Genomic DNA, 27,424 nt, shown 5'->3' on the forward strand with positions numbered 1-27,424 from the left:
ACCAGCACCTTTATTATTCATCTATGCAAGATATTGAATATTAAACATATAAAATTTAGGTATGATACGTAATACAGTTTCATACTGTCCCTGACATTTGTCTTTGCTTTTTTTTCATCTACTGGCAGGACCACAAATGTCATGCAATTAAGCTTTCCGCTTCTTTGTGTTCACTCCTGCTAGCCTTGTAACATGATGTGTTTTACTTAAATTCCCAAAATCTATGTTCATAATCTTACCCAGGAAGAATGTTGGAAGGCCAGACCATGACAGACAGAAACTAATATTTCTCAAACTGTGTTCTGTGGAAAAGTGTTTAATAAACAAGTTTGGAAAACACTGATTAAAGTAAAATAGATTTCTATTGTGCAAGACTTGTCAGGGACTTCACTCAGACAGCATGCATTGTGAATTTCTCCAAATTGAATATAGTGTATATCTACTTGCTGTAGATATACACTACAGCAATGTGTTTCACTATAGGACACATGTATACAGTTTGTTTACAAAGCATCTCACAAATGATTGTTCATAATACACTTTAGAAATTCTTGCACAGAAAAATTGAATGCTCTTTTTAGTGGACTGAATGTTTGTGTTCCCCCCAAATTTATATTTTGAAGACCTATCTCCTAATATAATGGTATTAGGAGGTGGGGAGGTGGAGCCTTTGGGAGGTAATTAGGTATAGATGAAATCCTGAGGGTGGAGCCCCCATGATGGAATTAGTGCCCTTATAAGGAGAGGAAGAGACAGGAGAGGTTCCTCTTCCTACCACATGATAACACACAGAGAAAGCCACTGTCTGTGAGTCAGAAAGAGAGCCTACACCAGAACCTGACAGTGCTGGTACCCTAATCTCATACTTGCAGACTCCAGAATGTGAGAAATAAATTTCTGTTGTTCAAGCCACCCAGGCTATGGTATTTTGCTATTTTGTTATGACAGCCTGAACTGACTGAGATAGTGCATTTGAGGGGATTGAGACAAAACTGAATTTTCAGTTCATCTCTGACCCTTACTGGTAGCCTTACACTATTTCTAAGTCTGTCACCTCATCTGTAGAGTAGGGACAAAAATATTCACCCTGCAGGATTGTTGTGAGGATTGTATATACGTAGCTTATATCAAGCTATAAATAAATGGCAGCCATAATTATGATTGTTATTCTTCCCTATTATTATGGGTTTCTCTTACTCAAAGTTTAAAGAGGATTGAAAATCTTGAAATTTATGAATTAGGCTACTCAAACTGGAAAATTCTGGTCAAAAGACCATATCCCTGTGGATCCTTTTGGAGAGGGCAATTACTCAAAATCTGTTGCTGTTAAAGATGGGTCCAGCATAGTTGGAGCATCCAGTGTGGTAATAGATCAGCTGTTTAAGTATGATCAACACCTAGTGATAAGCCTAGATTAGAGCTTGCTCTTCTGAGCTTACTGATTTTCAATTAACATTTGCTGCTTAGCAGGCCCAACTAGATCATGTGATGTGTTAGATGCATTAAGAAAGCACTCCATTGAGCTCTAACACTCCAAGAAAATTTCTTGCACTGGACCCCAAGGACCATTTCTGAGCGATGAATATAATTTTTATACTCATAATACCTCCAGATGGGCCTCACAGTATCCTACTTCTGGTCATTGTTGAAAATAATGCTCGTAATCCAACTAACCTTTTTTTTTTTTTTTTTTTTTGCTGGAAAACTGTATTCATGTCTGGTTAGTCATTTTGTTTCATAAGAATTATGGAAAATGTTTTCAGATCTGGATAACTATGCCTCTTTGTCTAATTGCTTTGGTAGGTCTACCTGACAATTTAGCCTAGTACCTTAACTCTAAGAAATAAATATATCAATGTTAACTTTTCTGGACATTAAATAGAGTGATAAAACCATGATTTAAGCATTTATTCTACAACATACTTTCCTTCTAAAGTATCATTTTTTGAAAACCTAGTCTTACAAGTTAAAAGCATTTGTGCTAGGCATGGTGAGAAAAAAATTTTAATGAGTAAATTGGGTAAGGATTCTGTCTTTGGAGAACCTGTAACTTACTACTTTCCATGTTTCCATATGTAGGCAACATTGCTATTGAAAGACACAGAGTATATTGTGCCTGATATCTCTATTATGTTTTCCAGATTTGCATTCATTCTCTCCTAACGCCTTTTTGGATCACTATTTATATATATATGAAATGTGTGTGTGTGTGTGTGTGTGTGTGTGTGTGTGTGTGTGTGTGTGTGCACGCGCGTGCGTGGAGAGAGAGAGATAGATGATAGATAGATAGATAGATTCATAGTCAGATAGATTCCTGTTTATTATTTTCAATTCATTTCTCCACAGGACAGCCTTTTGCTATGAAGGTAATTAGATTCTCTTAACTGCAAAGTTAATGTGAGAAAATACTACTGATTGGGTCTCCTTTCATTTTTCAGTGGAATAACAATGCTTAGAGGACATTTAGACAAGTGATGATGGGAAAATGTACATGTATTCACAAGAAATTAAAAGTGACTAAATTGAAACATACACTAAATGCCAGTCTGCTCCTCCAAAATATAATAGATTAAAGAATTGGAGATAAATGTATCAAGCTTTTAGAAAAAGTATAGTGACCAGGAGTTTCATTGTTCATTTCCCGATCAGCAATAGTCTGAGTTCCTTTGGGTACATTTATTGCAGTACACTGCAGTGTTACTTAATTCAACTCCATCTGCCACTTTTTCCCACAAATAAGGGTTTTCAAAATTCCATTCTAGACTAACTATAGTAAATGTTTATTAAGTTCATGGTAGTTGGTATTTATTACATAAAATTATTGAAACTGAGACTCTCATTGTCCCGGCTCATTCTCTGATCTGTGATACCCATCTTTCTATGGATCGACTTATCCTCATCATTGTACCATCTATTGGTCCAATCAGCTGAGACCAGGAGTACAGGGTCATGTGATATAAAGCATGCTCAGCAAAAGGCTTCTTCTAGAACAAGAGCTATGGGTGAGGCAGGTTGCCATTAAGGGTGCTGTGGGAAGGCAGGGCCCATACACCATTTCGTACTCCTCTCTTCAGGCTAATTAAGAGAACATTAACCAGGAATGAAAGGAATGGTCCCTCTACTGATGTGTATGGTCCTATAATTCTATGAGGTAGGAATTAAGGAAAGTACAGTAGTCAGTAGTCCCCCACTTATCCACTGTTTTGCTTTCCACAGGTTCAGTTACCCATGGTCAACTGTGGTCCAAAAACATTAAATGGAAAATTCCAGAAATAATTCATAAATTTTAAATCAGATGCCATTCTGAGTAGTGTAATGAAATCTTGTGCTATCTAGCCATACCCTGCCCTTTGTCTGTTATCCCATCTGTTGCTTAGTAGCCATCTAGGTTATCAGATCAACTGTCACAGTACTGCCAGTGCTTGTGTTCAAGTAACCCTTATTTTACTTAATAATGGCCCCAAAGTGCAAGAGTAGTGATGCTGGCAATTCGGATATTCTCTTATTGTGCCTAATTTATAAATTAAACTTTATCATAGGTATGTGTGTATAGGAAAACATAGTAATATAGAGTTCGGTACTATCGGTAGTTTCAGGCATCCACTGGGGACTCTTGGAATGTATCTCCTGTGCATAAGGGGAGACTGCTGTATAAGGAAAATAATGCTGAAATATTACATATTTCCTTTTGCTTCTTACATATTTGAAACTGTGCATTATTCTCTTTTAGATTTTTGAAATGACCGAGACTGATTTGACATGTCCGAAGAAACTCTCAGCAAGGGGAACCAGACACGTGGGTAAGAATTCAATATGTTTTAACTTTATCCTAATAGTTCTCAATAGTTGATTCAAGTTTTTTGGCTGAGTTGTACATTTAACATTTTATTCTTATGTTCTACCTTAAAAATAAAAGCGGTATTTCTTAATCTTCAAAGACATGAAACAAAACCTCACTGTATCACTTGTTTTTATAAACAAAAGTTCAATACAGAATACATACTACAGTCTATGCGTGGTCTTGTGAAGCAAGCCAAGATACATTTCAATCCAGGCTCTTTCACTTACTAGCTGTATGAATTTGCTGAGTTGTCTTAAATTTGCTATACCTTCACTCCTGATATGTTCAATGGGAGAAATAATCCAGGGCTCCAGTCGTTGTGGTAGGTATTAAATGAAATAATTGATGTAAAGCACTTAGCATAGTACCTGTCTTATTAATAAGTGCTCAATAAATAACAGTCCACTAGACGACATCTCCAAAGCAGTGAGTACAAGTCTACCCACTGAGGTACCGAAGAAAATATTAAACACTGAATTTGTCTATTATTTAAAAATTATGTTTATACATATACAAAATTTTAAATAAATGTAAACATGTAATCATGTCATATACGCTGAGTGTGGGGGGCATTTATACGTCTTTCCTTTTTGCTTGCCTCATCCCTATCTCTTTCTCTCTCTTTCCCCCAGATCATCTACCCCTCCCCACCACAAGCAAACATACTCCACGTACCTCATGTTAGAATCCTAGTATGCATCTGCATTGCATTAATTCATTAAATCTCTTTTATGTCTTCTCAAGAAAGTATAAAATATATGGGTATAGTATTTTGTGTATATCATATTTAAGTAAACAGACAAAAATCAAGAATGCCTTCTTGGATTTTTTGTTTTAACTCTGTGGAGTCTTCTGCCTACTCTTGGGAGTTCTGTGAGAATGTGAAGGCACTCTTTTAAACACTTCATTTGAACCTACTAAAGAGGCAGCTGGCCAGTACAGTAAGTCCCCTACATACGAACCTTCAAGTTGAGAACTTTCAAAGATGTGAACGTGCGTTCCGTCAACGTCAGGCATGAGTGACATTGCAGCTTGCCCTCCGTCTCCTACTGCTGACGATCCTTCAGCTCTACCATCTCCCACCTCCTCTCCCTCCTCCAGTCAGTAACTCTTCTTGCCTGTTCACTCAGTGCCAGCTGTTGTACTGCACTACCGTACTTTTCAAGGTACTGTACCTTGAAAAAGATTTAAAATGTTTTCTTTGTTTTTTTTTGTTTGTTTGTTTTTTATGTATTATTTGTGTGAAAAGTATTATAAACCTATTACAGTACGGTACTATATAGTTGATAGTGTTAGTTGGGTACCTAGGCTAACTTTGTGGGACTTATGAACAAATTGGACTTACGAATGCACTCTCAGAATGGAACTTGTTCATATGTAGGGGACTTACTGTATATTAACCTCAATCCTCTAACCTGCACAGTTAGAAAGAAGTATGACCACTCTCTGCCTAATGAATCCTCATTCCAGGACCTCACTGAGGTTATTAGGTTGCAGCCTCCTTGGGTACACTTATGGGGTGGCTGCAATACTAATGTACTTTTTCTGCTCGATTCAGTTAGGTGCCTGACAGTTGTGTACAGTGGAGTGAGGGATGCCAAGGAGAGAAATTGGCACCTCACTATGTTTTTCCCTGCCCTAACCCTCAAGTGTTCCAGTGGCTTCTGTCAAGTCAAGAGGCAAGGCTGCACAATTAGAGGCAAGGAGTCCAGTGTGTTAGTGTTAGACCTATTGACAAAAGGGTGCTTATGGTTTCTCTCATTTTAAAATTTTCTATCTTGACAGATTTTCAATGTCTTTATATGTTCCATGATTTCTTTCTTAATGATTTTTTAAATTTTTATTTTGAGACAATTGGAGATTCACATGCAATGGTACGAAATACTGCAGAGAGATTCAGTGTGCACTTTACCCAGTTTCCTCCAATGAAAAACTATAGTAAAGTATCGGGACCAGGATATTGGCATTGATTCAGTGACGATTTAGAACCTTTCCATCACTACAGTGATACCTACTGTTGCCCTTTTACGGCCACAGCCACTTCCCTCCCAACTCCCACTCCCCTATTTAATTTTTTTTTTTTTTGGTGGTACGCGGGCCTCTCACTGTTGTGGCCTCTCCCGTTGCGGAGCACAGGCTCCGGATGCGCGGGCTCAGTGGCCATAGCTCACGGGCCCAGCCACTCCTTGGCATGTGGGATTTCCCGGACCGGGGCAGGAACCCATGTCCCCTGCATCGGCAGGCGGACTCTCAACCACTGCGCCACCAGGGAAGCCCAGCAGTATTATTGAACATCTTTTTAAGTATTCATTTGCCATATGTATATCCTCTTCAATTAAATGTCTAGTCATGTCTTTTGCCCATTTTCTAATTGGATTCTTATTTAACTGTTGAGTTTTGAGTGTTCTTTATGCATTCAAGATTCTAGTTCTTTGTTGGGTATACAGTTTTCAAATGTTTTCTCCCAGTCTGCAGTTTTTCTTTTATTCCTCTTAACAGAGGCTTTCACAGAGTAAAACCTTGTAATTTTGATGAAGTTGAATTTATCGATTTTTCCTTTTATGAATTGTGCTTTTGATGTTAATTCTAAGGATTCTTTGCTTAGCCCTAGATCTCAAAGATTTTCTTCTATTTTTTTCTAAAAGTTTTATAATTTTACGTTTTAAATTTAAGTCCATGATCCATTTTAAGATAATTGTTGTATAAGGAGTGAGATTTAGGTCAAGGTTCATTTCTTACCTATAGATGTCCAATTTCTCCAGCATCGTTTGTTGAAAAAGTCATCTTTCCTCTATTAAATTGTCTTTGTACCTGTCTCAAAACTCAGGTAGGCATATTTGGTGGGTCTATTTCTGGGTTCTTTATTCTGTTCTGTTCGCTAATGTATCTATCACTCTGCTAATACCACACTGTCTTGATTACTGTAGATATATAGATTGATTCCTCCCTCTTTGCTCTTTATTCAAGATTGTTTTAGCTATTCTAGGGACTGTGCCTTTCTATACAAATTTTAGAACAAGCTTATGTCTCCAAAAATACCTTGCTGATATTTTGATAGAAATTGCATTAAAACTACAGATCAACTTCCAGAGTATTGACATCTTTACTATGCTGTGTCTTCAAATACATGAATGTATCATGTACCTAGATCTTAACTGATTTCATGCATTAGTATTTTGTCCTTTTCACCGTACAGATCCTGTAAAAATTTTGGTAAGTTTATATGTAAATATTTCATTTTATTTGTATGATTTTAAATGGTATTGTGTTCTTGATTTTGGTTTCTGTAATGTTAGTTTGTGGTATATAGAAATGTAACTGATTGCTGAGCATCCTATGACCTTGCTTAATTAAACTATTAGTTCCAGGAATTTCTTCTTGTAGATTCCTTGGGATTTTCTACATAGACAATCATTTCATCTGCAAATAGGAACACACTTATTTACTTATTTCCAATTTTTAGGCCTTTTATTTATCTATCCGTATTAAACTGGGTAGAAATTCTAATACTACACTGGATTAAAGTGGTGAAACCAGAAACCCTTGCCTTGTTCCTTTTCTTAGAGGTAAAGCATCCAGTTTCTCACCTTTAAATAGGATGTTTGCTGTAGGCTTTTATAAATGTTCTTTACCAAGTTGAGGAAGTTCTCTATTCTGAGTTTTCTGAGAGTTTTTATGATGAATGGGGGTTGGATTTTGTCAACTGCTTTTTCTGTCAGTTGATATGATTATATGATTTCTTTCATTATACTTTTGACATGTTGGTTTACACTAATTTTCAAATGTTGAACCAGCCTTGCACACCTGGAGTAAATCCAACTTGATCATGCAGTCTCTCTTCTTTGGCACTTACAAATTTAGGATTGTAATGCCTTCTTTGTGGATTGATCCTTCTAGTTTTATGTAATGACTCTCTTTGTCTTTAGTAATTTTCTTCACTCTGAAGTTCACTTTTTCTGATATTAATATGGCTTCTCCTATTTTTTTATGACTAATGTTTGCATCATTTTTCTATCCTTTTACTTTCAATCTGTCGATGTCATATTTAAAGGGAGTTACTTGTAGAAAACATATTTTCGGATCATGTTTGCTTTTTAATCCACTCTGCCAATCTTTGTCTTTCGATTAACGTATTTACAACATTTATATTTAAGGTAATAATTGATATGTTTGGGCTTAAGTCTGCCACTTACCTGTTTTCTGTTGTTTCCTCTTTTTCTTGTTCCTCTGTTTCTTCTTTCCCACCTTCCCGTGGGTTATTTGAACGTTTTTCTTTTTGTAGGATTCCATCTTCATTTATTTATACTATCTTTGAATATATCAGTTTGTAAAGTTTCTTAGAAGTTAACTCTAGGTATTACAATATGCATATGTCATTTATCATAGTATACTGTTATCAATGTTTTACTACCTTGAATGAAGTATAAAACACCTCACTTCCTTTAAGTTCCCTTTACCTTACCTACTTTTATTTTATTTTATTTTTTTACATCTTTATTGGAGTATAATTGCTTTACAATGGTGTGTTAGTTTCTGCTTTATAACAAAGTGAATCAGTTATACATATACATATGTTCCTATATCTCTTCCCTCTTGCGTCTCCCTCCCTCCTACCCTCCCTATCCCACCCCTCTAGGTGGTCACAAAGCACCGAGCTGATCTCCCTGTGCTATGCGGCTGTTTCCCACTAGCTATCTATTTTACGTTTGGTAGTGTATATATGTCCAACCCACTCTCTCGCTTTGTCACAGCTTACCCTTCCCCCTCCCCATTTCCTTAAGTCCATTCTCTAGTAGGTCTGTGTCTTTATTCCTGTCTTACCCCTAGGTTCTTCATGACATCTTTTATTTCTTTTTTCTTAAATTCCATATATATGTGTTAGCATACGGTATTTGTCTTTCTCTTTCTGACTTACTTCACTCTGTATAACAGACTCTAGGTCCATCCACCTCATCACAAATAGCTCAATTTCGTTTCTTTTTATGGCTGAGTAATATTCCATTGTATATATGGGCCACCTCTTCTTTACCCATTCATCCGATGATGGACACTTAGGTTGTTTCCATCTCCGGGCTATTGTAAATAGAGCTGCAATGAACATTTTGCTACATGAATTTTTTTGAATTATGGTTTTCTCAGGGTATATGCCCAGTAGGGGGATAGCTGGGTCATATGGTAGGTCTATTTGTAGTTTTTTAAGGAACCTCCATATTGTTCTCCATAGTGGCTGTACCAATTCACATTCCCACCAGCAGCGCAAGAGTGTTCCCTTTTCTCCACACCCTCTCCAGAATTTTTTGTTTCTAGATTTTTTGATGATAGCCATTCTGACTGGTGTGAGATGATATCTCATTGTAGTTTTGATTTGCATTTCTCTAATGATTAATGATGTTGAGCCTTCTTTCATGTGTTTGCTGGTGGTCTGTATATCTTCTTTGGAGAAATGTCTATGTAGGTCTTCTGCCCATTTTGGGATTGGGTTGTTTGTTTTTCTGTTATTGAGCTGCATGAGCTGCTTATACATTTTGGAGATTAATCCTTTGTCACTTGCTTCATTTGTAAATATTTTCTCCCATTCTGAGGGTTGTCTTTTCTTCTTGTTTATGGTTTCCTTTGCTGTGCAAAAGCTTTGAAGTTTCATTAGGTCCCATTTGTTCATTTTTGTTTTTATTTCCATTTCTCTAGGAGGTGGGTCATAAAGGATCTTGCTGTGATTTATGTCATAGAGTGTTCTGCCTATGTTTTCCTCTAAGAGTTTGAGAGTTTCTGGCCTTACATTTAGGTCTTTAATCCATTTTGAGTTTATTTTTGTGTATGGTGTTAGGGAGTGATCTAATCTCATACTTTTACATGTACCTGTCCAGTTTTCCCAGCACCACTTATTGAAGAGGCTGTCCTTTCTCCACTGTACCTTCCTGCCTCCTTTATCAAAGATAAGGTGACCATATGTGTGTGGGTTTATCTCTGGGCTTTCTATCCTGTTCCATTGATCTATATTTCTGTTTCTGTGCCAGTACCATACTGTCTTGATTACTGTAGCTTTGTAGTATAGTCTGAAGTTAGGGAGCCTGATTCCTCCAGCTCCGTTTTTCATTCTCAGGATTGCTTTGGCTATTCGGGGTCTTTTGTGTTTCCATACAAATTGTGAAATTTTTTGTTCTGGTTCTGTGAAAAATGCCAGTGGTAGATTGATAGGGATTGCACTGAATCTGTATATTGCTTCGGGTAATAGAGTCATTTTCACAATGTTGATTCTTCCAATCCAAGAACATGGTATATCTCTCCATCTATTTGTATCCTCTTTAATTTCTTTCATCAGTGTCTTATAATTTTCTGCATACAGGTCTTTTGTCTCCTTAGGTAGGTTTTTTTCTTAGATATTTTATTCTTTTTGTTGCAATGGAAAATGGGAGTGTTTTCTTGATTTCACTTTCAGATTTTTCATCATTAGTGTATAGGAATGCCAGAGATTTCTGTGCATTAATTTTGTATCCTGCTATTTTACCAAATTCATTGATTAGCTCTAGTAGTTTTCTGGTAGCAGCTTCAGGATTCTCTACGTATAGTATCATGTCATCTGCAAACAGTGACAGCTTTACTTCTTCTTTTCCGATTTGGATTCCTTTTATTTCCTTTTCTTTGATTGCTGTGGCTAAAACTTCCAAAACTATGTCGAATAAGAGTGGTGAGAGTGGGCAACCTTGTCTTGTTCCTGATCTTAGTGGAAATGCTTTCAGTTTTTCACCATTGAGGACGATGTTGGCTGTGGGTTTGTCATATATGGCCTTTATTATGTTGAGAAAAGTTCCCTGTATGCCTACTTTCTGCAGGGTTTTTATCATAAATGGGTGTGGAATTTTGTCGAATGCTTTCTCTGCATCTATTGAGATGATCATATGGTTTTTCTCCTTCAATTTGTTAATATGGTGTATCACGTTGATTGATTTGCATATATTGAAGAATCCTTGCATTCCTGGAATAAACCCCACTTCATCATGGTGTATGATCCTTTTAATGTGCTGTTGGAATCTGTTTGCTAGTATTTTGTTGAGGATTTTTGCATCTATGTTCATCAGTGATATTGGCCTGTAGTTTTCTTTCTTTGTGACATCCTTGCCTGGTTTTGAAATCAAGGTGATGGTGGCCTCGTAGAATGAGTTTGGAAGTGTTCCTCCCTCTGCTATATCCTGGAAGAGTGTGAGAAGGATAGGTGTTAGCTGTTCTCTAAATGTTTGATAGAATTTGCCTGTGAAGCCATCTGGTCCTGGACTTTTGTTTCTTAGAAGATTTTTAATCTCAGTTTCAATTTCAGTGCTTGTGATTGGTCCGTTCATATTTTCTATTTCTTCCTGGTTCAGTCTTGGCAGGTTGTGCATTTCTAAGAACTTGTCCATTTCTTCCAGGTTGTCCATTTTATTGGCATAGAGTAGCTTGTAGTAATCTCTCATGATCTTTTGTATTTCTGCAGTGTCAGTTGTTACTTCTCCTTTTTCATTTCTAATTCTATTGATTTGAGTCTTCTCCCTTTTTTTCTTGATGCGCCTGACTAATGGTTTATCAATTTCTTTATCTTCTCAAAGAACCAGCTTTTAGTTTTATTGATCTTTGCTATCGTTTCCTTCATTTCTTTTTCATTTATTTCTGATCTGATTTTTATGATTTCTTTCTTTCTGCTAACTTTGGGAAGTTTCTGTTCTTCTTTCTCCAATTGCTTTAGGTGTAAGTTTAGATTGTTTATTTCAGATGTTTCTTGTTTCTTCAGGTAGGCTTATATTGCTGTAAAGTTGCCACTTAGAACTGCTTTTGCTGCATCCCATAGGTTTTGGGTCATCGTGTCTCCATTGTCATTTGTTTCTAGGTGTTTTTTTATTTCCTCTTTGATTTCTTCAGTGATCACTTCGTTATTAAGTAGTGTATTGTTTAGCCTCCATGTGTTTGTATTTTTTACAGATCTTTTCCTGTAATTGATATCTAGTCTCATAGCGTTGTGGATGGAAAAGATACTTGATACAATTTCAATTTTCTTAAATTTACCAAGGCTTGATTTGTGACCTAAGATATGATCTATCCTGGAGAATGTTCCATGAGCACTTGAGAAAAATGTGTATTCTGTTGTTTGTGGATGGAATGTCCTATAAATATCAATTAAGTTCATCTTGTTTAATGCATCATTTAAAGCTTGTGTTTCCTTATTGATTTTCATTTTGGATGGTCTGTCCATTGGTGAAAGTGGGGTGTTAAGGTCCCCTACTATGAATGTATTACTGTCGATTTCCCCTTTTATGGCTGTTAGTATTTGCCTTATGTATTGAGTGCTCCTATGCTTTGTTAGCCACGGCTCGCACCCGTCTCTGGAGCTCCTTTAAGCAGCGCTCTTAATCCCCTGTCCTCGCGCACCAGGAAACAAAGAGGGAAGAAAAAGTCTCTTGCCTCTTTGGCAGCTCCAGACTTTTCCGCGGACTCCCTCCTGGCTAGCTGTGGTGCACTAACCCCTTCAGGCTGTGTTCACGTCGCCAACCCCAGTCCTCTCCCTGCGCTCCAACTGAAGCCCAAGCCTCAACTCCCAGCCCCGCCTGCCCCGGTGGGTGAGCAGACAAGCCTCTCGGGCTGGTGAGTGCCGGTCGGCACCGATCCCCTGTGTGGGAATCTCTCTGCTTTGCCCTCCGCACCCCTGTTGCTGCGTTTTCCTCCATGGCTCCGAAGCTTCCCCCCTCTGCCACCCGCAGTCTCCGCCTGCGAAGGGGCTTCCTAGTGTGTGGAAACTTCTCCTCCTTCACAGCTCCCTCCCACTGGTGCAGGTGCCGTCCCTATCCTTTTGTCTCTTTTTATTCTTTTTTCTTTTGCCCTACCCGGGTAGTGGGGAGCTTCTTGCCTTTTGGGAGGTCTGAGGTCTTCTGCCAGTGTGTTCTGTAGGAGTTGTTCCATGTGTGGATGTATTTCTCGTGTATCTGTGGGGAGGAAGGTAATCTCCGCGTCTTACTCTTCTGCCATCTTCCCCTCTAGGATCCTACCTTACCTATTTTTAAATATCATTGTCTTAAGTATTCCCCCTACATACATTGAATTCCACATCAGATTGTGTAATTTTTGCTTCAAACATCAAATTTTATTTAAGAAACTCCTTGGAATTGGGGTAGCCTATTATATATTTATCATATTTGTAGTCATTTTGATATTCTTTCTAAAATTCCAGGTCTTCTTTTATGATTACCAATCTGCCTAGAAAATTTTCTTTAGCTATCCTTCCAGGGTAGGTTTTCTCTACCAACAAATTCTCTTAGTTTTCCTTCACCTGAGAATATCTTTATTTCCCCTTCAGTCCTGAGTTGTTTTTGTTTTGTTTTGTTTTGTTTTGTTACTGGATATAGAATTTTCAGTCAACATATTTTTTCTTTCATCACTTCCTCTGGCCTCATTTCAGATAAGAAGTCAGCTGTCGTTCAATTTGGTTTTCCCCTCCAAGTCATGTGTCACTTCTCTCTGCTTGCTTTGAAAATTTTTTCTTTGTTTTCCGTTTTCATAAGTTTAACTATCATGTGCCTTGGTGTGGACTTATTTGGACTTATGCTGTTTGGGTTCACAGTTTCTTGAATCTATAGGTGTACTTATTTCACTGTGTCTTGGGGAACAGAACTACCCTGTTTCCCAGTCCCTTGCTCTTTGCTGTTGGGTGGGTGTGGAGGTTCCACTCCCTGCTGATTCCAGGGGTGTGGGGAGTGCTAAGTCTTACTGATGTTGGGAGATGGAAGCTCAGCTCCTCACTGAGCCCTGCTGAGAACTGGTGAAGTGGAGGGGGGTGGGTGAAGCAGAGTGGTGATTAGCTTCTCATCGAATCATCTCACTAGGTCTCTGAGTTTGTGGATGCAGGTAGAGGCACAGCTCATCCCGGGACCACACTGACACTACCGCTGCAGGGAAATAAGGTATAGCACCTGCTTCTGCCATACTGAGAACGGAAGATCAGCTTCCCACTTGGCCGCACTGAAACAGTGAGGGTGGGGAGAGGTGGGGTGGTTTTTCTCTTGGCGTTTGGCTGAAATAGGGTGAGTATTGAGAGAAAGGTTTTCTGTTGTTTGGCCTCCCTTCTCCAGATCCTTTGCCTAGAGGGGACAGGCTTTTCTTGGAACTCTTATTTTCTGAGCTTATTGAAGGTTCCTTGTTAGAGCTTCTGCAGTTCCTTGTCTGGAATATATGGGACACAATAAGGAAACTCAGGGAACTCACCACCCTGTCTTTCCTCAAATTCTGAGAACCTTAGTCCTTCCAACTTCTCTCCATCTTTCAGAGACTTCCTTTACTTGTTTCCTGTGCTATGTTCGAGGGCTTTTTAGTTCTAAGAGTTGAGGGCCTGCAAGGAATAGGGGTGTTCTCTCTTTGCCAGAACTGAAAGTCTTCCTTCCTGTATCTCCATGATGTTTTGCAGTTACAATGCTCATCCTCCACTACTGCAGACATAAGGGCATTGCGTTATGACTTGGGGGTGATAGTAAGTGATTACCACTCTACTGTCTGTGGTACCACTTTCCCCAGAGCATACAAAGCCCTCTCCTTGTTGTTGTGAGGTATGGGTAATGAGTATTATCTTCTCACATGAAACGTAGGAGGAAGATATAGCACATGTCCTTGTTTTTCTAAACCAAATTGCATTTGAATCCAAACTGCATACACCTGGCTGGTAGAAAGCCCAACATCAGTAATTTCAAGGATTCTTTCCCCTTTCCATGAGATAGTATTAGATTTCAATGCATACTTGGTCCCAGGAAAAAAGAGATGGATGTAGTCTCTAGCTTTTCTTTGCTATGGATACCCCCATTGTTCATTCTATGACAGGATGACATCAGGATGACCTACACTGGTCCTTGTTAATCTGTCTGGCTGTTGTGCCAGAAAAGCTATAGACCTGCCCCTTTCAGCAAGCCTTGCCACTGATCATAGGCTGAATTCTAGAATCTTTCACAGCTGCTCTTAGCATCTTTACCCATGGCGTCCAACTTCACAGATGTCCACAGCCGTGTCCCACCATTTTTGGTGATGCAAAGAAATAGGGCTTAAATCTCTATCACTAGCAGAACCTTTCACTCAATCCCTGACATATCCCTAATCTCTGAGAGGTGGATAAGAGCATGGAATATGGATTCAGACTATTTGGGTTCAAATCCTGCATCCATCACTTACTACTTCATTGACTTTAGACAAAATTATAACTCTCCAAGCCTTGTTTTCCCTCATCTACAAAATAGTAGCTACCCTATTATAACAGTGGATTAAACAAGATAATATTTGTAAAATTGCCGCAACGATGCTTGATAGTATAATAATATAAGTAAAGGTGTAAGCTTATATAGTAAAAGTTCTATACACTTACTAGGTACAATTTCTCTGCCTAGGCCATGCTGCTTTGGCATCGAGCTGATCATAGCCTCTTTAATTGCTAAGGCTTTCACAATATTCGCCTGGATAGGGGTCCATTTTCAGGGTAACCCTGAAGTACACCAAAGATGTTACTCTCCTACCTGCAACACACCCTGCCCTGAGCTGGGTGAGAAGAGCCTAGACCAGTGCTTCTCAAAGAGTGGTCCCCAACCATCTGCACCAACTCTTTAGGGATGCAGCCAAGGTACATGTGTATTTATTAAGTTGCCCCTGTCATTTTAATATACACTAAAGTTTGCGAACCTCTTCTCTACACTCTCTGTGCCATTTCACACATCGTTGCCTCTTTCTGAACTGCCCATGCCCCCCACCCCAACTTGTGGGAGGAAAATGCAGCTGTCTCCATGAAGCCATCCCTAATTTCATTTTCATCACCACCAGCCCATGCAACCGTCTTCTGTTGCTATGAGATGAATGATATGGGGAAGAATCAGAACTGGGGTGCAGGGGAGTGTTGGGGAACACTGGAATGCAGCACCGGGACTAGAGTGGTGCAAATGACCCATGGTTTGTACTTGGAATTTGTGCAGTTTGAGGTGACATTGCAAAAAGGGTGAGGGAAGCAGGAAGAAGAATCAGCAAACAGGGCAGGGGAAGGGAGGAGGAAGCAGCAACAAAGCAGCTCCCATGGGCTCCCCTGATGGGTCAGAAACGTAAATGCATTTTCCCATGCATCCACCCACCAAGCATCATGTATATTTTTGTTAGGAGGAGAGGTGTGTGTGCAAAATGGTTATCAACCACCAGCCTCATAGAGCCACATTATCACTGTGTAACTGAGCATGCCTGGCTACGAGCCTGCCACTGGACTGGCTGCCCTGACACAGCAGAGCAAAGCATGAAACACCCACTTCCGGAGATTAAGCCCTCCCTCTGAACGCTTATACTTGTTCATCATTTGTCCTTGTGGTTGCCTCCTTCTGGAAGGTTCTTTATCTTCATGTCTGCTTGTGAAAGTCTTGTCCATCCCTCAGGACCTCTCCCTAAAGCCCCGGGGGACTATGCCCAAGCACATGAGACTCTGGGACTGAGAGTTGAGGACAGTACCTAGGAGCAGGGAGGAAGCTGCCCCTCCCCTTGACACTTCCTCTCCACCTTCTCAGGGCTCTGAGTTACAATGGAAGCGAGCACCTCCACGGAACATCCTTTCTCCCATGTCAGCTCAGCCTGCCATATTCTCAAGGCAGTACCTGATCAAGGTGTCCCAGACATTTCCCTGACCAGAGTGTGGGGCCCCGGGGATCTGCCTTCAGAAGGCATCCTTCAGGCCACTGCACTGCAGGAGATCAGAGACCTCAATTTGAGGAGAAAAAATATATGTACCTCTATTTGGTTGAAACTGTTTAGGTTCCAGCAGAGGGGCTGCCCGGCTGCTGTTCTAAGAGTGGCAAAATATCCCCAGTCATTTAGTGGGGAGCTAGGTCAGAAGCACATGGCCAGCTCGGGGTCCTAGAGCGAGGCCCCCAGCACATCCCAGGCCCAACAAATCCATCCACGCAGCCGGCGTGTCCTCCCTCCCACCAGCTCCCCGCCCGCTCCCCCCCGCCGCCTCCGAACCCTCACCTTCGACCCCCGCGTCGTCCTCGTCCCACACCGACTTCGCTCCCGCCGCGCCAGCGGTGGCGCTTCCCGCCCTCGCTTCGATTCGCGCCGCCACCTAGCCGCCGCGCGCCGCCTGCGCTCCGCTCCCCCCGGCCACCTCTCCTCGCCCGGCCCGGCCGCCCTCGCCTTCGTCGCCGCCGCGCCCCGGACTCTGTTGGCTCCGCGCCGCGCGGCCGCCCCGGTCCCCCGCCGCCGCCGCCGCCGCCGCCGCCGCCGCCACTCGCCCGCCGTCCACCATGGCGAGGCAAACAGGTAGCAGGAAGCGGAAAGCGCCGGCGCTTGCGGCGGGTGGGGACGGGCCGCTGCCTCCCAAGAAGCCCAAGCGGCCGGCGGCGCTGCGCTCGCTGCTGCACTACCTGAAGGGCCGCGAGGTGGGGGCGCGGGGCCGCGCCGGGCTCCCGGGCTTCGAGGGCAAGCTGCGCGGCTACGCGGTGCGGAAGCTGCCCGAGCTGCTGAGGGAGCGCGAGCTGGCGCTGGGCACCCTCAACAAGGTGTTCGCGTCGCAGTGGCTGAACGCCAGGCAGGTGGTGTGCGGCACCAAGTGCAACACGCTCTTCGTGGTGGACGTGCAGTCGGGCCACATCACGCGCATCCCCCTGATGCGGGACCGCGGGCCCGCGTCGGCCCGCGCCCAGCCGAGCTGCGGCATCCACGCCATCCAGCTGAATCCCTCCAAGACGCTTCTGGCCACCGGGGGCGAGAACCCCAACAGCCTGGCCGTCTACCAGCTGCCCACGCTGGACCCCGTGTGCCTGGGCGACCGCCACGGCCACAAGGACTGGATCTTCGCCATCGCCTGGATGAGCGACACGGTGGCCGTGAGTGGCTCCCGCGACGGCACCGTGGCGCTCTGGAAGATGGACCCCGACATGTTCCACGGCAGCATCGCCTGGCACAACGACGCGGGCCTCCCCCTGTACGCCCACATCCGTCCCAGGGACGTGGAGACCATCCCCAGGGCCAGCACCAACCCCAGTAACCGCAAGGTGCGGGCCCTGGCCTTCAGCGGCAAGAACCAGGAGCTGGGAGCCGTGTCCCTGGACGGCTACTTCCACCTGTGGAAAGCCCAGAGCAACCTGTCCAGGCTGCTGTCCATCAGGCTGCCCTACTGCCGAGAGAACGTGTGCCTGACCTACTGCGACGAGTTGTCCCTGTACGCGGTGGGCTCCCAGTCCCACGTCTCCTTCCTGGATCCGCGGCAGCGCCAGCAGAACATCCGGCCCCTGTGCTCCCGAGAGGGCGGCACGGGTGTGCGCTCCCTGAGCTTCTACCAGCACATCGTCACCGTGGGCACGGGCCACGGCTGCCTGCTCTTCTATGACATCCGCGCGCAGACGTTCCTGGAGGAGAGGGCCTCGGCCAGCCCGCACTTCTCTCCGGGGCCCGCAGGGAGGAAGCTCAAGCTCACCTGTGGCAGAGGCTGGCTCAACCACGATGACCTGTGGGTGAACTACTTCGGTGGCATCGGCGAGCTCCCCAACGCGCTCTACACGCACTGCTACAACTGGCCCGAGATGAAGCTCTTCGTCGCTGGGGGGCCTCTCCCTTCCGGCCTCCACGGGAACTATGCCGGCCTCTGGAGCTAAGGATGGCCTCCGTGTCCTCAAAGTGCCCAGATACACCTTCCGGTCCCCTCTCGATTTCCTCCTTCACTCTGTGTTTGTGCTTTTACTCTGTGTGGCTTTTATCTTCCAGGTGGAAAGGGCCCAACTTACCTCTGCTCAGTGTGTTAGGCAAAGAGAGAGAAAGAAAGAGGGCGGGCTAGAGAGTGAGGTGTCCTTCAGGCAGTCAAAACTTTGCTTTAATAATTTTCTACACCTGTCCAACACTATTGTTTTGAATTATACAAAAATTTTTGACATTCTTAGATCTGTTCACTCTGAGTCATTTACATATTCTCTCTTGAAGGCCAGGCAGTCATGGTTTTACAATTATGTATATTTTCTTTTTCTTTTATTATTTTTTTGTTACTAGTATCACGATGATGCTGTTTTGGTTATTTTTCAGTGCAGATAGATGGTATATTAAGAACACTCTTAAAAACAGTTTGCACATCTGTTCTGGAAAGCTAGCTGTCGTTTTATAGCATTGTTCCAGTGGGAGGATGCATTCCAAGTTCTAGATTAGCGGCTTTTGGAAGCATTCCATTTGTAAATTGTAGTCTTCATGTTTGTAGTTTGTAAGTTGTTGGTGCTAAACAGGCTTTTTAAAAACTTCATTCACTTTGAAAAAAAAGTTGTTATACAATCTTGTTTTTTGTACCAGAATCTCATTTGGTCAGAACACTTTAGGAACGCAGGGGCTCTGCTGATTGAATGTTTAGAGTTAATCTGAAAACCAAATCAATCTTTTTCTCCTTAAACCCTTATTTAAGTTTTCTCATTCCAAAACCCATAAGTGAATATGTATTTTTTCACTTCTTGCCTTAGTACTATTAAGACTTGTGAGTATATTTGAATGTTTGTTAAGGAACTTGCACAGAGTTTCAGTGCCATCATTCAAAACAGGGATTCCAAGTGTGAAAATGTAGAACGTATTGCAGGCTGGGCAGAATGTATACTGATGCAGGGTATAGACTGGATATTTTTGCTGTTGCTGTTTTCAATACCAAATATTATATTTGAACATACTTAAATTTTCTAATTCTGCTTAACCGTTAAAGTCACAGGAAAAAACTGCAAAAAAGGAAAATGAGCCCGTCCCAACTCCTTCTGATAAGATTCTTAATTTGTAAAGTCCAATTTATTAAGATTTAATTTTGTCAATTTCAAAGATTCTTACCTAAAGTAGAATAAATATATTGTTAAAAAATAGTAGTGATGTTATGACCCTCAATATAATAATATACGATTATCAAGGACACAGGAAGTTTATTTCAAGAAGATGGGGTGGAAAATAAAAGTAAATGGGATTAGGTTGAAGAAAAGTATCGATACTTTGGAGCATAGACAAATACAAAGCATGGATTGTTAGGAAAACAGGTTGTACTTCTCCATATGTGAGAATATGGGAAGTGAGAGGGGAGACTGGCCCTTCCTCACAACTGGCCAGGTTGTACTGACCTTGTATTAGTATTGTGGCATGTCTGTTTTTCCTTAAATGTTTTGGCACTCAGATGCTGGCTTGGTGTCCACTACATGCTGTTCAATTGCAAATCTGAACCAACTGAGTAATATACTGAGTGGTACTAAAAGGGAGTTAAGAAATACAGGGAAAAAAAGCAGTTTTTGTTTACAGAGATTGTTTTATTTAACAGGTTTATATAGTTGTTGTTATATAGCAGTAAAATGTATTTGTGTGCATGTATGTGTCTCCAAGTCAGTTATAAGTGTCTTAAGAGCAGAGAATGTAAGTGTCATCTTTATATTCTCACATTTCTCCACTAATGCCTAGCAAATCATAGGCAATCAGTAAATATTTACTGAATGAATGTATTTGCCTCTGGAGACCTAAAGTTCAAGGCTATGAAAAAATAAGTAAATGCATAAATAAGAGTAAAAATTTTACTCTTAAATAGTATAGAATATTGTTGTTTTCCTGCCTTTTTACCATAAAATTTGCCCTAATTCATTTCTAGGTCAGGCCATGGTGCTTATCCATTCATAAACTTTCCATATGTGATACCAGAAGATAAAGGAAAATGTATACATTTTAGATGGCACTGGAATTTAGTATTTCCACCTGCAAATACTTAAGTTTGAAGATTCCTTTAAAATATTTTGTTTTTTACAAAATTAGTTTTGAAAGATCTTTTTTGTAGGCAGTTTCTCTTTCTACTTTGTGTGTGTGTGTGTGTGTGTGTGTGTGTGTGTGTATTTGCTGAAAACTTTTTCAAACATTACCCAAGAACTTCACCAAAGTATTCACTGCCTGTCTTCTTGTAGGTTATAGGGTATTTTTATGGTACTTTGTCATCGTTTTGGGACATTGGGAGAACATTTTCAGAGGAAGTGACGCTTTCTACGTGACGTATTATCAAGAAATAGAAGGAACATCTCTACCCTGATTTGTTCTCTGGCTTAGCCCTTAACTTCATCACTCACTCACTGTTAACTTTCTCAATTTAGGGTGTATCTCCTTGATGCCAAATCACATGGCTAGCCTTTTAAAAAACTGGATAGCCTAAGTCTGTACGTATTTATATTAGTAAAGTTTAATTATTTTGAAATATTTTCTAGTTCTGGGTCAAAGTGATCTACAGAAGTACAATTAATTGTGTAACCTGTGAGTGTGAAATAATTGAAAATGTAATTGAAAAAGTAACCATGCCAGCATTTCAATGAACCCATGCATATAGTTCACTTAAAATAAACAATGGAATACATGTCTCTAAGTACAAATAACCTATCACTGTTCCCTGAAAAACGTTAGTTACTTATAACAATGCATAAAAAAAGATTAATTCCATTTACCCCTAACTACATATTCATATATTCCTCCCCAAGTTTGTTCCTCCCCTTTACTATATGGATGAGATAATTTCTAAATTTTCTTTAAAGGGGGGAGAAAGAATTTACTAATCAAGGATATCCACTGAAATAAATTGAGATGACTACTCTGGAAAAAATTTATCTGTTAAATATACTCTAGCATTAATGATAAACAGTGTTGAATTCTCCAGAGGTTGATTTTTATCCGACTGTACTCCGTGTTGAACAAGTTGTCAAAATTTTTCCATTAATTGCTAATTTAGAGTGATTTTAGAAAGCAATTCACAAAGCCCTCCCGAATGTTTTACTGACAGCTGCCTAATCTCTGCAAGCCTTGGGTAACCCAGCTACATTAAACATGTCACCATATGAGCTGCTCAGGGATGCAGTTCAGTGAGAACGACATGTACTAAAGTCAAAGAAAGGCTTCATAGGCCATAGGTGTTTGCTTTAAGGGGTGTTATTTTAAGAGCTGCTGAAAGGGCTGCCTAAAAGTATTTCCCACTACTGGACTGCTGCAAACCCAGGAACATCTATCATTGGAGTGTGGTATCACTGAAAGGGCAGTGTGGCTACAGGATGTTGCCATGACCCTCAAGTCTCAGCTCAGACCTACTGAAACAGAATTTCCTTGTAAAAACACCATTTTATTTGAGTGTTTTTAAATTAATCCATTCAGACACAAAAATGAGACAGCAACAATGAAACAGTACATCTGCCATAAAGGTTTATGATGTAGCAAAGGCAAAAGATACCTAATTCATTAATTACAAAAATTCACTAATGACAAGAAAAAGTAAATATTGTATTAAGGGTATATAGTATGTACAACGAGAATATGGAGAGAGTAACAATTAATTCTGCTAGAAAGGTCATGGAGAGCTCCCAGAAGAGTCAATACTTGAGCTGGGTCTGGCAAGTAAAATAAGAGTGGGCAGAGTTAATATTGGTTTGAAAGTACATTGTGAGTGCCTGGCATGTATGAGCACGGACATGCATACATACAGGACTGTTACAATTTGACCTTGTGAAATTTGAAGTGCCTGTGGGATTTCTAGATAGAAATGTCTGGTTGGTAGTTAGAAATATGATTCTGAGGCTCATAAGAGAAGTTAGGGCTAGAGCTACAGATGTAGGAATCATCGCTATAGAAATGGTACTTGGGAGAGGCTGGGAGGGGTGTACTATCTCAGAAGCAAGGTCTTCTGGTTCTCATTCCAAAACCCACCTATATTTAATAGGTCTGCACATAGATATATACATATGCATTACTATATGTCTGGCACATAGTAGGAAATTAATGACTTGTAGGCGGATGACCAAATGAATGTTTGTTTAGTGAATATTAAACACTACTTAGTGACCACCCAAAAGTAATATTTCATTTTTTCATTTGGTAATGATCAACTTTTATTATAAATTTTCCTAATGAGTCATATTAACCAAAAGAAGGTCAGGGAAATCTACCAAATGTTGCTGTTGTAAATAAAGAAAAATCTATATTTCAGTTAGATGTTTTTGTATCCTTTGTAGAATGTAGGTCATTCTGCAGTTGGGCAAGAAGAAAGCTAAGTATTGATGATAATTTCCTTACAAATGAATTTTTTGTTTTTCCATTTTGGAGGTACAGTTCACTGAAGCAAACACGTTGATGATGTCAGTGAGAGTAATGGTGCTATTTTCACCCTTTCTAATGCCATTATTGTGCTATTCTCTGTTTCAACCTAAGGCATTAATGTTTCATGTTGATTAAATTTTAACATCTAAATTGCCCTTTTATGTTACACACAAATGATAAACTTGAATGTTCCAGTCAGAGGACAGCAACTTTAGTTTCCTCTAGGCTCCTAGTTAATTCATCAAATAACATCCCCCAGCACCTGAGATATGGCTCATTTTTGTTCCTCCTGCCTTACTAACCCAGAGATATAGGGTTGAGTGTGGTTTTTGTTTTTGAATTATGCCATATATGACTAAAACTAGATGCTGTTTTACACAATAGATGCATTCCTGGACATTTGTACATGAAGCACATTTTTGAAAATGGAATCATATATTCCCTCATTGATTTACATTATAATTTTAGAAGTGTCATCTTTGTTATGGATTGATTTCCAATGGACAGTGGTTTTTAACACGTTGCCACTGCCTCCACCTCTTGAGACAAGTACTTTAGTCTTCACATACAAGCTAAGTGATGTAATGGAATCCCTTATTTCAAAGAATATTAAAGGATACTTTCAGAATGTGATAAATTAAGCCCTATTTCATTTGTGTAGAAAATGGGATTTCTTAAAATAGGACATCCTGTAATTTGATTTGCTCTGTATATATTTATCACAAGCCAGAGCAAATTCTACGATGTCCTCATATGTCATGTGTAAAGAGCTCTCTTCTTTCTTTTTCTCTGGTCTTTCTTTATGAATATTGCCCTAAGCAAAGGTGTTTGGCTTACGGATACTCCCAAGGGATGATAAATAATGCTTTGTTTTTCCTCACTAATTTAACCTTTTAAAAACTTGGGGTATTTGAATCAGTTTTTAAAAAGATAGTTTCAGCATAATCATGCTAGACGAACCGTGGCTCCAGAAATAATAAGAATGTAAAATGTTTCCTTAGTTGCCTTCTTAAAGATCGGGGACTTTTTTTAATTTAAATTTTTTTTCCATTGTGGTAAAACACACACACGCAATTTACCATCTTACGCATTTTTAAGTGTACAGTTCAGTAGTGTCAAGCATACTCACACTGTGGAACTAATCTCCATGACTTTGTCATCTCGCAAAACTGAAACTCTACACACATTAAACAAGAATTTTCCATTCCTCCCTCCCCATCAGCCCCTGGCAACCACCATTCTACTTTCTTTCTCTGAGTTTGACTACTCTAGGTACCTCATATAAATAGAATCATACAATATTTATCTTTTTTTAACTAGCTTAATTCACTTAGTGTAAGTTCCTCAAGGTTCATTCATGTTGTATCATGTCAAAACTTCTTCCTTTTAAATACTGAATAGTATTCCATTGTCTGTATATATGACATTTTTTATCCATCCATCTGTTGAGGGACACTTGGGTTGCTTTTACCTTTTGGCTATTGTGAATAATGCTGCTATGAACATATGTGTGCAATTATCTCTTCCAGACTCTGCTTTCAATTATTTTGGATATATACCCAGAAATGCAAATGCTGAATCTCATGGTAATTCTGTTTCTGATTTCTGTTTTCCATAGTGGCTATACCATTTTACATTCCCACCAACAGTACACAAGTGTTCCGATTTCTCTATATCTTCAACAACATTTGTTATTTTCTGTTTTTTTTGACAGTGACATCCTCATGGGCTATGAGGTGTCAGGGGCTGTTTTTAAACTTGTTTCAATTTATAATTGATTGATACAAACATTCCAGCCCAATCCTTAAGTATTACTAGTACACTACATGTGGAACAGAACATATACTGTGGGGAGAAATCATGATGATTTAAGTATGGGCAAGGAAGTTTTGAAATATATCAAACATATAGAAAATCTGTTTTCTTTATATGTTTTTCTTGGATAATTTGAAAATTAGAGTTTGAACTATCATTTTTAAAAAATTCTCAATATATTTAACCTCTAATTTATTTATTTGAACACATCTAGTGTTCCTAACTAGATGTAAGGAAAAAGTTATATCTTAAATGCTATCCTTGGTGTATTTTGAGGGGAAATACCTACAGTAAAAAAATTAATTCTAGAAATAACTAGTAATTATTTTCTGCCCAAGGATATGTTTCTTACAATTGACCTTAGCCTGAAGTTTCTTAGGAGTGTCTTGGGAAATAAAGTGAGTTATAAATAGAGGATATGCCACTTTCAGTGGCAGTTGATGGAGCAAAACATCATAGAAAGTTTCAACACCTGAAACTAATTTTAAACTCAGTGTTAGAGTGTGCTGCTAGAAAATCTGTTTTAAATAATAGATGAAACAAACTACCTCTTGCTATCCAGTCTGTTTTACAGGTCAGATTACATAACCAAAAGAAGCTATTTAACCTCTCAGTAAATAACTGAATATTTCAGAAAGGAACTATTCTAAAATAGGCATGTTAAAAATCTGTGTATCTGGATAGATCTAGTCTCATTCTAGACCCTTAAAATTTTTGGTGTGTTTATAATCAGAAACAAAATACAGGAATGTATAAAGGTGGGATGCCAAGAAATTTTTAATCTCTTTGATTTACCATCTATATTTACAAATTTTGCAACATTTTATAATGGCTAGCATTTTTTCCTGTTTTAAAGATCTCTTTGAAGCCAATTATGAATGAAGTGCTAAATCCCCAAATTTTATATTTTTTTCACACTTTACTGTCATTAGAGATTTACTTATATATTTCTAATATTGTAAGCATCTTGCAAGACCATGTTTTTTTGAATTTTTACTCCTCAATAAAGTGCATGGCATAATAAATGCCTAATATATTTTGAACAAATTGATTTTCTGATTTTTTAAGTAAAAATGAGATTTATTTGGCTTTCTTGATGGTTAGGAGCATCTCACTTCATTGTAAATGAGAACTGTAACATCTGTATATATATATTATGGAATTGGATATTTTTCATATACACTCTTCTAGATATTCTTGTTAACATTCTTTTTACCTTCAAGAGTTGGTATATTGGATTAAGAGAAGGGATACTCCTTAGTATATTCTAATTTATGGGTGCTAGTAACATGTTGTTTGCTCCAAAAATTCCAGAAGTTCACACACATCTCCACTCACCTTCAGTAATATTAGTTCAGTCAAATTCGATATTCGCCATATTAATTTCCCAATTTGTTGTTCAGCATCATATTGTGTAAAATACTGAGAGTAGCACTGACACCCTGGCCTAAAAAGATGCTTTGTTTTTTCCACTTTTATTGGCCCATTTTTGAGAAAATTTTGATTAGAAGTAACCCAGAGAACTAACATTCCATTGAGTTTCACCCTTTATAAATGCATGCTCGCATTCTGCAGAAAGTAGTTGCTATGGTTTTTTGTTTTGGTTTGGTTTTGGTTTAAATATGAGACAAACAGGAAGTGACTGAATCCCCAGAAGAAAAATCTATTTTAAACCCAAACTAGTGTGGCAATTGGGAAAGTGGTATTTTCACTAGCAACACTTGGTTTTGGTATTTCTACAAATTTAAAAACATTATGGGGAATTCCCTGGCGGTCCAGTGGTTAGGACTCCACGCTCTCACTGCTGAGGGCCCGGGTTCAATCCCACGTCCGGGAACTAAGATCCCACAAGCCGCGTGGCCCGGCAAATGAATGAATGACTGAATGCATAAATAAATAAATAAATAAATAAATAAATAAATAAATAAAAGCATTATGAATCATTGTACCAGATCCTACCAGGTGATCAGTTTATTCCTTGAGTATTAGTTGTAACTGCTTTGAAATAAATGGGATCTTGTTTTGATTCAAGGCTCTAAATAGTATCTCAGTGGCAAGTTTGGGAAATGTTGGCTTAGACTAAGATTATCTTCAAGACTCTTCTATGTAGTGCAGCCACTACTAATCCATTTACAAATGTCCATACATTCATATAGCATCTCATCTCTCAAATTTCTATCATCACTCACTGTGACATCACTCAGGCTTTGAGATATGGCTTTACATAGGAATTCCCTGGGTATTTCTGTCCACCATGCTACAATGCATCACCAAACATCTGACATCTAGGAGTGGCTTACTCCCCCAAGTGAATTGAAAACATTTTTTCATATCCTACAACTCAGCATTAAATAGCCCCCATTGTGTAACTATTATCTACTAGGTTTGTTTTATATTAGCTATTAAATAAAGGTGTTATTCACTGTTCTATGTCAGTTGTACTTTCAGCATCTTCCTGGAATCATATTTGCCAAAAAATAAGTTGACATTTTTTAATGAGATGTAGAGTTATTAAAATTGTAAAGCCCATTTTATTAATGGGAGCCGGAAGTTAGTGTAAAATAAGAATGCTTATGTATGTAACTGCATTTAGACTTGAGATGATTATGTAAAACTTTTTTTTGGTCTTATGTTGATCCTTATTTAGCCTGTCCAAAGTGGACATATTTTATAAACTATTAAAGG

General features: G+C 39.7%; 1 protein-coding gene across 1 annotated transcript; it reads left to right on the plus strand.

Annotated features, from left to right (window-relative positions):
* Window positions 1-17,112: 17,112 nt before the first annotated feature.
* On the plus strand, window positions 17,113-18,462 carry LOC137216880 (DDB1- and CUL4-associated factor 12-like protein 2). The gene has a single exon (XM_067723001.1). It carries the CDS (start codon window positions 17,113-17,115, stop codon window positions 18,460-18,462), a length of 1,350 nt encoding a protein of 449 aa, XP_067579102.1.
* The last annotated feature ends 8,962 nt before the right edge of the window (window positions 18,463-27,424 follow it).

This window comes from Pseudorca crassidens, chromosome X (assembly GCF_039906515.1).
Source record: "Pseudorca crassidens isolate mPseCra1 chromosome X, mPseCra1.hap1, whole genome shotgun sequence".
NCBI classification, from domain to species: domain Eukaryota; kingdom Metazoa; phylum Chordata; class Mammalia; order Artiodactyla; family Delphinidae; genus Pseudorca; species Pseudorca crassidens.